The sequence below is a fragment of the Gymnoscopelus microlampas genome (assembly GCF_963454915.1).
Source record: "Gymnoscopelus microlampas genome assembly, chromosome: 20".
Lineage (NCBI taxonomy): Eukaryota > Metazoa > Chordata > Actinopteri > Myctophiformes > Myctophidae > Gymnoscopelus > Gymnoscopelus microlampas.
Genome location: NC_139957.1, coordinates 35,670,893 through 35,683,507, shown reverse-complemented (window position 1 = coordinate 35,683,507; position 12,615 = coordinate 35,670,893). Strand labels below are relative to the sequence as shown.

General features: G+C 41.5%; 1 protein-coding gene across 3 annotated transcripts in view; it reads right to left on the bottom strand.

Moving 5' to 3' along the window:
• LOC311035917 (uncharacterized protein) overlaps window positions 1–12,615 on the bottom strand; it is a 43,032-nt gene that overhangs the window by 8,097 nt on the left and 22,320 nt on the right. For all 3 annotated transcript variants that reach the window (XR_014599807.1, XM_084044412.1, XM_084044413.1), the window contains exons 3-6: window positions 4,087–4,230; window positions 2,729–2,772; window positions 1,911–2,049; window positions 404–511 (exon numbers count right to left, since the gene is read on the bottom strand). Coding sequence is in view for 2 of the 3 variants with exons in the window: in XM_084044412.1 (XP_083900538.1) it covers window positions 404–511; window positions 1,911–2,049; window positions 2,729–2,772; window positions 4,087–4,230 (435 nt within the window). In the remaining variant the exon portion in view is untranslated. The remainder of the gene's footprint in view (window positions 1–403; window positions 512–1,910; window positions 2,050–2,728; window positions 2,773–4,086; window positions 4,231–12,615) is intronic.

Genomic DNA, 12,615 nt, shown 5'->3' with positions numbered 1-12,615 from the left:
GATGGAATACAGCAGAGCAAAGTAGGGCTTATTTAAGGCAACTGACCAATTTTCACATAGCACCATTTTGTTCTTACCCCACACCACCCCCGAGCATAAAATAAAAGCAGAATGGGCGTCATGAGAATATGATCAACATTTAAAGGACATAACATATTGATAAAAACGACTGCTCAGTTATTTTATCTAACCTGTATGTCAATACATTATAACTAGTACATCTGCAGTGGTGACATTTAGACCCTGGTGTCCGGGTAGGACCCCTACTGGTTGACAATGTCTGATTGGACACAAGATGCACTGCCATCAATATTGTAGTTCGGACATTGTTGCAATTCCCGGGAGAGGAAGACAACAGACATAAAACGTAGGGATTTGTAGCTTTCCAGGATGAACAACATACCCAGTTCTTTCTGGACATGCTGTGGGATTCCCATCACGGTTTTCCTGTGTCTCCTCCTCCTGGTCTTCTCTGGTTTCTTCCCAGAGCTCAGTGGCCTGAATGTTGATGCTGTAAAAGTGCGCAAAGACACATGGTACAAATGTTCCCGTTAGATAACAGATTCACAGAACATCCTTTAAAAGTAATATCCTCTGAAAGAAAAACTCCCACCGAAAGAAAAACTCCCACCAACTTTCAAATCATGGGTTAATGATGTTATGCATCATTTGACTTTGGAGAAAATTCGCTACTCCACAAGGGGGTGTGCTCTGGAATTTTACACCATCTGGCAACCTTTTTTAACATATATAGAGAGACTGAATGCTGCTGACATTAATGACCCATAAATTGACCCCACTGAATTTGTTTTTGTATTATATTTTTTTGTGTATTATTATTATTATTATTATTATTACTTTTTAATTCAATTTAAATCCTTCTTTAATCATATATATATCCTACTGTGTATACTTTATTTATTTTGTATTTTTTGTATTTATTTATTTTTTTACTTGTTTGTATTGTCCTTTGTGTTAATGGTACAATAAGATACCAGGGTTGTGGCTCTTTCGGAGCGGGAACTTTGGGGGGGTGGGAGGGGTAACATACATTCACTGTTTTTGTATGCCTTTTGTTATTGACCTGTATGTGAAAATATAAAATAAAAAAACCTTGAAAAAATAATAATAATAATAATATCCTCTATAACCACTCTCAACCTAGCGCCACTATTTTGGACATGTCATTAAAGGCGAAAGTGTTTCAAAGATTTTCAAAAATGTTCCAAGATTTTCAAAAAGTTCAGAAACAAATGGTTACAAATCGGATAAAGAAATAGCGGAAATCCTCTAAATCAGACTCACAATTCATTACATTATCTACAGTATACTATACAGCATCGGTTCTCAAAGTGTTCTCAAAGTACCCAGGGGTACTTGAGGGGGTTCCAGGGGGTCCCCAGCTAAATGATGGATAGGAACCAAATGAACCCTTATGGGTCTGTAACTCTGTTACAGACAAATAGAACCAGATGGACCCGTTAGGGTCCATCTGGTTCTATTTGTCTGGTTCTATTTGTCTCAGAGTAAAATTAACATTGATTTTACAATATAAATTGGGGTCCCAGGGATAGAAATGCCATTAAATGAGGGTCCGTAGCCTAATGCATGTCAAACTGGGGGCCCTTGAAATTAAAATGGTTGAGACTCACTACTAGAGAGCCGTAAAAATCTTCTCTTATGGGGCTCCCTGGCTTATCTTTTCGAATGGGGGTCTGCGGGCTAATAAGTGTCAATTTGGGGGTCCTTGACATGAAAAGGTTTGAGAGCCACTGCTATACAGTATATATCAAATGTCACTTGTGTTGTTTTATCCATACTTTGGCATCTATATCGAAGAGGGGACTGTAACTGTGTTGGAGACACATGAACCTACACGTTTACATTCTTGATGCATTCCCACAACGTACCCTGTCTGGTGAGTCCAGAGCGAGAGGATCTTGAGGAGACGATGGACGGTGTGGAGACGGTGGAGGAAGCATCAGGTATGGTGCTGTCTGACAGAAAACCTCTGCCGTCATCGTCTTCTGGCTGCACCGACACAGTCGACTGCCGGACACAGAAATTAAATGGGGTGTAAAGTGATTTATTTATATTTATTGAAGTCATGTGGTGTGTTTGTGTGTGTGTGTGTGTGTGTGTGTGTGTGTGTGTGTGTGTGTGTGTGTGTGTGTGTGTGTGTGTGTGTGTGTGTGTGTGTGTGTGTGTGTGTGTGTGTGTGTGTGTGTGTGTGTGTGTGTGTGTGTGTGTGGAGGGGGGGGGGGGGTTAAAGCTCTATATACTGATAGTAATAATCATTGCTATATCCCCATCTCTCCAGCTCTTTTGTGAACAGCAAATACATGTTCAGGTTTGGATACAAAATTGTCTCCAATCAGGAGAGTGAACCCCACAAAGTATAGTAATAATAATAATAATAATAATAATAATAATAAAATAGTATAGTGTTCCAGTTCCAATTTTATCCGCTCACTTTTTGTTTCATCACTTCCAATTTCACTTTTTAATCCTGTATATCCTGTATGAGTTCTCTCTCCTTGATAGGATACCATTGGTATCCTGACCTGAAAATGTATTTTCCGTTTACTAAAGTGCAGGGGAGACCATTTTAATATAAATCTTATTTTAACAAAAGAAAATATCTCTTACAACCGTTTAATCTATTAAATCTATGGCTGATGAATGGGGTGTACAATTACAGTGTAAATACAGTATGTGTGTTACTTACAATGCTGCTTTCATCATCTCTGTAATCCACCCCATTATTACTTTCTGAAAAGGAGGTGAAATAAAGATAAAGGTAGGTTAGGTTACATACAGTAGAGTTACTCATTTCAGTTACTTAAATAAGTGGTTCTCAAACTTTTTCATGTCAAGGACCCCAAAATGTATATGCATTTGGCCACAAACCCCCATTTGAAAATATTTTGTGCCGGGGATCCCCCAGAAGAGAAGATTTGTGTAAAAAATCTAAATTATTCAAACTTTTCCAATATACTTTTGTTTTAATAAATAGCAGATGACACGCTGTGAGCTTGTATATTTGCTATTTTTTAATAGCCGACGTATAGAATATGGATAAAGTGGTTATAATGGTACTAGTGATGCTATATTAACAAATTTAGCTGGGGACCCCCTGGAACCCCTCCCCCCCACCACCACCACCAAGGACCCCACTTTTAGAACCACTGACTTAAATCCTGTGTTCAGCACACATACTGTAGGTCTCTAGTTTGAGTCAGCACACTCGGCCTCCAGCCTAACGACCCAGCACAGTGTTTTCTGTGAGTTCCACACAGACAATAAGGGATCGTCCCACCGCTGCCCAGATTGTCAAGAATCGTGAGCCAAAAGTCGTCGCTGTGGATTCAATTCAAATGTATTTGTATAGACCTTAATCACTGTTTAGTCTCCAAGAGCATCACAGGCCCACACGAAGGAACCCAGCAACACCCCCCTGTCCTTAGAGCCTGGATGTCACAATGGATGTGGTGTTCCGCATGTGGGTTTGTCAGCAATATCCCACTGACAATGTGCAAGTTTCACCAATGACAGACATATCTAACCACTAAACAAATATAACATCCCTCTTCCCCTTTACATGGAGAACCAGGGCATACGCCATAGTAACCCTGGAGTCCCTATACAGGGCTTAAGTGGTCAACATTACGGTTCGAATTCACCACGGTGCATCCAGCTTGACCGAGTGTCTATACTCTAGTCTAGTCTATACGAACACAATTGGCCATGTTCGGGGGACGGAATCTAGGCGGGAAACCGGGCAGGGTGATGTTTGTCGCCCCACCCATAACGGGATAGGGTGGCACCTGTCAGCAGGGGGTGTTGAACAGGAAGAGTAGGACGGGGGCGCTATGTCCTCGTGGTGGGGGCTCCTCATTGGCAGGTGAGCGAGTAGGGTACAACAGCAGTGGCAAACCACAGAAATGTTGAGGGAGGGTTCATTGGCATAACAACCAAATAAATAATAGTCTACTCAAAATTTGGGGGAGAAAAGGCCCATTAACATTACTGCCCTCAAACTAGATGCCACAGTCCAGGACTATATGTGAAAGATACGTTTCTTACCTTCCTGTCGTTGGAGCTTCAGACCCTCCTGGGCCTCATTGTGAAGGTCCTCCACGTATTTGGTCCTGCTGCCTTCAATGAACACATTCTCCTGGAACAAGGGGGGGACTGTGGTCTTGTATTCATCTGACTGCTTTTGGACACCTACAATACAGTAGCAGAAGAAAGAGGGGATCAGCCTGGATCAGCTCAGAGCTCAGAGTTCCTCTGAGTGGGAAATAAGGAGCCATATGGACAGTTCAGTGTATTTAGGGCCAAACCAGACATCTTCCAGACTCTGAACACAGCCAAAGCCTATAAGAGGAAACAGGTGACGGCAGAAGAATTTGAGGACAAACTATAAAAACAAATGACAAATGAAAATCTGGATATCACATCCAGTTCCATTCATGCAAGAGTAACTGCTTAAAACCCTACATACTGTACTTCTTGACTGGGGTCCCCAGAGGTCTATACTTGGTCCCCTGCTTATTTTTCTCCCTAAGTTTTTTTAAACTCTAAACCATATCTCTTTGCCGAAAATATAGCCGATCTACAAGCCTACAACGTGACACGTTGTGAATGTGTTGTGCCTTATAGGTCTGCTATATTTGCCAAACGTTCGCCTATTTTCTCAGAATGTCCGGCTATTATTCACATGCTGAGAATAGGGACGCTAGGTGGTTAAACACCAATTACTGGACTGATTTCCTGTGGAGATTATCCCTTATCAACGACATATGCTCTACTATTATAGTGTTTACTCCAAGCAGCCATAAAATGTGATTGTAAAAAAAGACATGAATAATTAGTAGCTGTCATCATGTTACAAAGACAATGTGTCATCAAACAGGCAACTGTCCAGATAACCTGGGGCAACGTTTTATGAGGCTATATGAGTTATAGGCACTATCAAAGAGAACTGGAATAACCTCTCAGGGTTATATCTTAGCTTTATGCCTCGCTCATTTTTAGTAGCTTTGCTGAGGAAATATTATGATGATGTTTAGGAAACATACTGTAAAACAGGAATTGGAAAAGAGAAGGGTATACAGTACAGTACAGTCTTTTGCTGCTGGCAATGTTTCCCAAAGCTCTCTTGTAAAATAATTTGTTGTTAGAAAATGCAACAATAGTTAACGAAAGCCAATATTTAATTATCTTTTCTTGTTTATTCTTTGATGCCATTTAACCACTTTAAACCTGGCGTCCCTAGTTAGACAGACATTATATTATACTGTACATATTATATGTAATGTAATTACATTTCTTTCCCACGCATAAAAAAACTGCTCAACAAGCTCAGAGTGCGTTGTGATGCAAGGTGTTGTGAGCTTGCAGATCAGCTATTTTCAAGTATAAAATAGGTCTTAAGTGGTTAAATCCTGTCGAGTTATTGACACCCTGAAGCCCTGCAGTGCATTTGATGCCAACACATTTCCATGAAAAGGATCAGTGGGTTAATAACTTTATGTAATGGTGACAGCTGCTCTCCATTTAGACACCTATGGAGTCGTGTCAGCATGATGACCACGCTGCGTTTAATCTTGACAGCCATGAGGTAACAGTGATCCCTGCTATAGTTACCACTGTCTCCCGTGTAACAGCATTAGTCGCGGTCAGTTAACCTGTCATTAGATGACTAATTGCGGAATATCTGGTTAAAAATAGAAGATTCCCATGATCCCAGGTCTATTTATATTCAAGATACTATATTTAGTATAATTCAGACATTTAACCCATTAAGACCTGAGTTTTGTTGTTTTGTTCCAGGGACCACTAGAAGCAAATATTTGAGTTAAAAATGTTCGCTTTAAAATATATCTACGATTTTTCAAAAATAGCAAATCTACAAGCTCAGCTTGTATATCTGCTATTTTTGAAAAGCCAAAGTATAAAATAATGGTTAAAGTGGTTCAAATCTAAAATGACACAGATGCTTTCCGGTTTAAATGGGTTAAAATCATGATAGTATTCTGACCAACTCTCATAGCATTACCATATACATTATCAATGGTTTCTATTGGCTATAATGACTGTCTAGACCCTAAAACCAGTTCACCCAGTTCATCCAGATCACTTTTAGAAGTGGCCATTCTTGAAAGGCTAGAAGTTCAAATCTCATTCTTGAAAGGCTAGGAGTTCAAATCTCATTCTTGAAAGGCTAGGAGTTCAAATCTCATTCTTGAAAGGCTAGGAGTTCAAATCTCATTCTTGAAATGCTTAGGAGTTCAAATCTTGACAAGCACAACATAAAAGTGAATTTAAGAAAATAAACACAGGTTATCATTTATCACTCACCTTTTCTCTTGAAGACTATTGGAATGCAATATGAGATGTCATTATTAAAGTCATTACTCAGAAGCACCACCATAATGGTTACTTTTCACAGCGCTGCTCTTGTCCAGAATGTAAAAGTGAAGGAGAAAACAGACAGATGTACAGACAGATCAGTCACCAGGGCTGGATTAAAGTCCCGTCAGCAAGAAAAACATCCTCTGAGATTCCAGATGGGATAAATTCTGTTGTTTTGGTGGTCAACAGATATGAAGAGCGGTCTGACCACCCTTAGACAATGACAGCTCACTAACTAATCCTTTGCAGCCTAATTCCTGCCGTTTCTCTCCCACCACCACGCCCCCCCCCCCTCCCCCACAGATAGTTTATCCAGTAGTGTTGCTATCTGCTTGTGGCCACGCTGATCCAGGATTGGTCGACCATTATGATGGAAATGACTATGGATGTTATGACACCAAGATCACTCATGTCAATTTATTCAAAAGGAACAGAGAGCAGATATCAGGGGGATTCGAGGTACAGTGACCCCTGCTTCACCACTTAAGCCTACTTTGGCTATTTGAAAATAGCCAAAGTTAAAAGCTCACAACAGGGGGGGGGGGGGGGGGGATTGTGCAAAAAAACATGTTTCACTTTAAAAAAAAATCAAATCAACAGATTTGGGACATTTAATGTGGTTAAGATTTGAGTTGATTTTGAGTTCATATAAAACTGTTGATGATAGCATTTACCTTCTTCCTGCTCCTTTTCTAAACAAATCCTTGTTTTGCTTTATTGTTTATGGAGATTGGATTGTTTTTTATTTTATTTTGTATGTTCACCTTTTATTGTGACTTTTTTATTACATGTATGATGTTCGAAGGCCCTTTTACAGTATGTGAGCCACGGCCTTAGTTTATTATTAATAAGAATAAACACCCCCCCTCACTGTGCTACTGTAGTGACTGTGGTTCTTCACTAAAAGACATTCTGTAAGAACAAATCAGCTCACTTCTTTTCAAGGAGCCAAGTTTCATTTGTGATTCTTTCGCCACAAGGGGGAGTAGGTGAATTAAAATGTTTTAGTTCAGTATCCTACTCCTGAGAAAAAGAAAGAAAAAGAATCGCAACAATTGCTTTGCACATGGAAAAAATATGTTTACCAGTTCTTCATAGTGACATGATCAAATTCATCCAACTGTACAAAAAGAATTAATTGAACATTCTATTTTCACATGCTCAGGAAAACAAAACAGCAGAAACGCTGCTATGGTTTCTGCTTGCTTCTTAAACATACGGTATCTCACTCTGAGGCTCATGTCTGTGACTTCTTACATTTCAATAGAATGCGGACATTTTCATTACTTCCGATAAGGAAACTTATAACTTATCTGGGGCAGAGGGCGGGGGGGGGGGGAATCTCTCCCCGGAGTTGAGCACAGACATGGCATGCTGGAACGTATGACATCTGAACAAATGGAAAACATTCCCATGTACTCACGATGATCTGACTGAATGACTCAACAAAAGCAGCCTGTAAAGAAATGATTCACACGTGTCTTCACTTGGCATTTTCAGGAAATAGCAAAGAACAGGGATGTGAATCCTTTAGATTGCATAAAACAGAAACAGGAAGCCGACATGTACAAGCGACCGTGAAGTTATGCGCCTCAAACATAAGCCAACATCATAACGCCATTGATCTCGTTAGCAGCAGGAGGACACTGGACATAAACTCATGCATGTGATTGGGGGGAGGCCTGCAGTCAGGGACACAGAGACTGTGTTTGTTAATGAGGGTCACATATTATCACTGGCTTTGTGAGCCCATTGTAATTATGTCCATATTAATCTCACAGATATTAAAGGCACCATCTGTCACGGAGGGCCTCAGGGGAAGATGATGGTATTAAAAAGGGCTACTGGTGACTGTGACAGAATGCCAACTGATGTTTACATCAGGGATTATGATCATCAGATAACAGAAAGTCCTGTAAAATGGACCCATTAAATCCAGTGAAGACAACAACTTAGAAAAGTCAGATTAAAGGGGGCATTAAGATTACATTTTATCACTATAAATAATAATGTTTTTTTTGTTTGTTTGCAACTTCTTGTTTTTATTGTTAATAATGGATTCAGAACATTTGAATTAAACAAACATCTGGCTTGTTTTAATATAAATTGTATTCTCTGTTGGCAACCAAGCCACACAGTTCCACATTCGGGGACTGACAAGACCAGGGATTAGGTTTGTAAACAAATGACAACCTGACAAACAGGTGGCTTTGAAGACAGTTTGTCGTGTGTCACACCTTTTTGTCAACAATTGTACCATTGTTACGTCTTTCCTGGACATTACAAAACTAGACAATATTATACTCATAATGCTAGCATTGTTTTATACCGTATAATAGATTGTTGTCCTTGACACATTTGTTGTTTTGGGGTATTTATCACCGTACATTTGCACATCATACATTTCACACGCATTTTCCATTATTAATGGCACTTCCTCACTGCCATTAATATCGCTGCCTCACTTCTGGGTCTTGGGACAACAACCTTCTATAAACCTGTACATGTATCCTACTCTCTGCATTATTCTAAGGCAACTGTCTATTCAACAGAGTTATATAGTCAGGAATGGAGTAGGCTACTTCTTACCGAGCCAGAACCTATCTATCAGAATCAGGCTGTCAGTACAAGAGACACACTGACAGGTTATTCAGGTACTGTAGACGGACACAGGCATTAGCACAGCCAAACTCTGTAAACGTTCATGTTTTAATTAGATGGGTCTTTTGATGGGGCTTACAGACGCACATACCCTGTACCCTTACTCTCTCTCTCTCTCTCTCTCTCCGTGTCTCTCTCTCTCTTATACACACACACACACACACACACACACACACACACACACACACACACACACACACACACACACACACACACACACACACACACACACACACACACACACACACACACACACACACACACACACACACACACACACACACACACACACACACACACACCCATGCTGTCCCTGCCCCAACTTGCCCTCTCTCCCTCATTTTGCTTGCCAAATAGACAGCAATGCAGGGATGTTCTCTGCAGCTCCGAGGGTGCTGGGTGTCTGCCAGGTGTTTAAGCTTCATTGCACAGTGCAAACCCAAGTGAGCACGCTGGAATCAGTGGGAAAGGGCTGGAAGGTCTGAAAGGCACATGTTAACATGCGCATGTCTCGTTGTGAGAACGCGCTAAAAGGAGGTGCAGGTGAAATTCTTGGAAACAGATATACCTGCAGATCACTGTCACTACCTGTCAAGCTAAAACCATGCATATGCATATGTATGAGCAGATTGACCCCCCCCCTCACTTCAATATTCCCATAACTCAGAGGACCACAATGGAATGTTTTTAACCAAAATGATTTGTGGGCAAACCAACTAAACTAAAGTAAACTATGAGCACTTCTAATTAGTATGCTGTGCAGACAAACCTCATTTGTCATACATGATTGATCAAGGTAATTGGACCGAATAAATGAGCCTGCACTCAGCATTTAACCGTCACTTCAAAGATGAAATACACCTTAAAAAAGGTCCGGAGGTTGAAAACTCTCCGTTCTAATTCACAGTAGGATTGCATTGATCGCTGGATAGGTTTTGCCATTAGCGACAGTTCAAAATCCCCCTCCAACCTGTGCAGGAGGAGAATGTAAAACATTCAGACCTGCTAGGGCCTGTACGGTGTAGGCGCTACTCTGCTATAGGCTCACACACACAGACAGAGACACAATGAAACAGCTCAGCATTCTCATTAGTAGGGCAAGGGTGAGTTGTCAAGAAGCACACAAGGTTAAATGTTCAGCGAACTGTGTAGATATAAAGAGTTGCTATGAAAATAGTCTGATACTAAAGCCACGAGGCTGACCTAGGCCAAAGCATTTAATAACTTGAGACCGACATCATACTTTGCCATACGATGGTGTCACACGAAAATAGCCATACGATGGTGTCACACGAAAATAGCTAATCTACAACAAGCTCACAACGCGTCGTAATGCAACGTGTTGTCAACTTGTAGATTCGCTATTTTCGATATTTTTCAAAGCTTTTCAAATTGGAAAAAACTGAACGCCAGGCTGAAAGAGGTTAATAAACACAGAGACAAGTGGCACAGCCTGCAGCAGGTCTGTCACAGCCAACAGGAATATAAGTGACACCAATTTGAGGCCCACTTCCTCCGTAACCTCATGCAGTTTATCGCCTCTGGGCACCGGCACGCTGTGTTGGTATGAACTAGACTCTGTTACATACACAACGTACGGCATCGCCTTATCAGAACACCAGTCCTTGAACAGGCCTGGAACGAACAACATGAATCTACTGCACACGTCAGCAGCAGCAACTGGCAGTGGAACCACATTTGCCTTCTACGTCACCAAATTGTCAGGTCACTGCAGTCAACCACACCACAACAACAACCCCTAATGACGATGGCACCGTTCATTTCCACGGCATGCAACGATCCACACGGAGCCCTATTCAAAATCCTTCTTAACATAGCAGATCTACAAGCTCAGAATGGGTTGCGATGGAACCCCCTGATAGGCGCCTCCCCAGCACGTAAGATTCGCTGGTTCAGCGAAAAAGATCGGCTGCACTCCCCCGAACCAATTGTGTTCGAATGGACGCTTGGCCAAGCCGGATGCACTGCGGCGGATTTTAACCCCTAGACTCGGCGGTGGTGGACAAGTACTTTACCCCTGCAGAGCCAGAGTACTTATATTTATACCTATTTTAGAAAAAATATGAGCTATAATGACATGTCCAAAATAGGAATCCCAGGGTGAAAGTGGTTAATCCAAAAGAAAAGCCTTCATCAGCTATTACGCTGATTGATGACTCACAGGATTTCCCAGCATACAATCAGTTCCTTTGTAGACTTGCCACTGTGTTTGCAATCATTCTCCTACCATGACAACAGCCAGCAAAACCGCTGTAATGCATCTGTATACCCTCCCTGACAATAAAAATCTGTTGTTTCATTAATTATTACTGCTGCCATGCCGACGGCCATCACGCATGCCTTGGTAACACTGAGACGCATTTTACAGCGTTTTACAAAAGGTTAAGACCAGAGTGATGACATCTACACCGACAGAGAACCCAAGCAGGACTAGAGGGCACTTAAGTATATACTGTATAGCTTACATCTTCCACCTTTTGACTGATCTGAATATGATCTCTAATATTAGGGTGTGGCGTCTGTCATTTTAACCTATAGCATCTGTGAATGACTTTATCAACTGTATTAACTGTATTCATGTCAGCCCTGATTCATTCATACCTCCATCGTGTGTGTGCGTGCGTGCGTGCGTGCGTGCGTGCGTGCGTGCGTGCGTGCGTGCGTGCGGTTGTTTTTCAGGGTTGACATTACTTTCAGGCATTTCACACATGCAGTGGCAAAGGTTGCAACCTTTTCCCCCCGAAGAACAACCACCAGTAAGTCCGGCCCAGGGATGGGAATCGAGAACACTATCCTGCTCAGGGATGGGAAAGGAGAACAGCAGGCGCCATGCATGCCTTTTGTTCTGCTGTCTCTACATCAGGGGTCTTCAACGTTTTCAGGCCAAGGACCCCCTAGCTGAGAGAGAGATGAAGCAGGGACCCCCTCTATATTGTATAAAATTGTGTTTGAGATAAACTTTTGCTGCTCTTTTTTCCCTCTACACCTATAACTCTTTGCCAAAAATAGCCGATCTACAAGCTCACAACGCCTCGCAGCGTGAGGCGTTGTGAGATTGTAGATCTGCTATTTTTGGCTCAAGTTCTCCTCAGAAAAGGGATATTAGGGTTCAAGTGGTTAAGGTAAAAAAAAAACAATCATAACACAAAGATTTGGCGGACCCCCTGTAGTAACTCTGAGGACCACCTAGGGGTCCCGGACCCCCTGTTGAAGACCCCTGCTCTACATCATGCTCAGACTTGGAGATACAGTTGAAAACCTGTGCAGGCAGCCTACTTTTTTCCACAACTCTATAAGACCAGGTGTGCAGATCAGGAATCAATAAGTAAATTGATAAAGAATCATACCGATAAGCAGAACCGCTAAAGGCGTTGTTGGTATTAATGGAGAGAGGAAAAGATCTGCACACCGTCTTATGCTCCCAAATAAACTTTATTAAGAAAGCGGCAAAACAACGTTTCCGCCTCTGCTGCCTTTTTCAGGTATGACATTGTTTTGCCACTTTCTTAATAA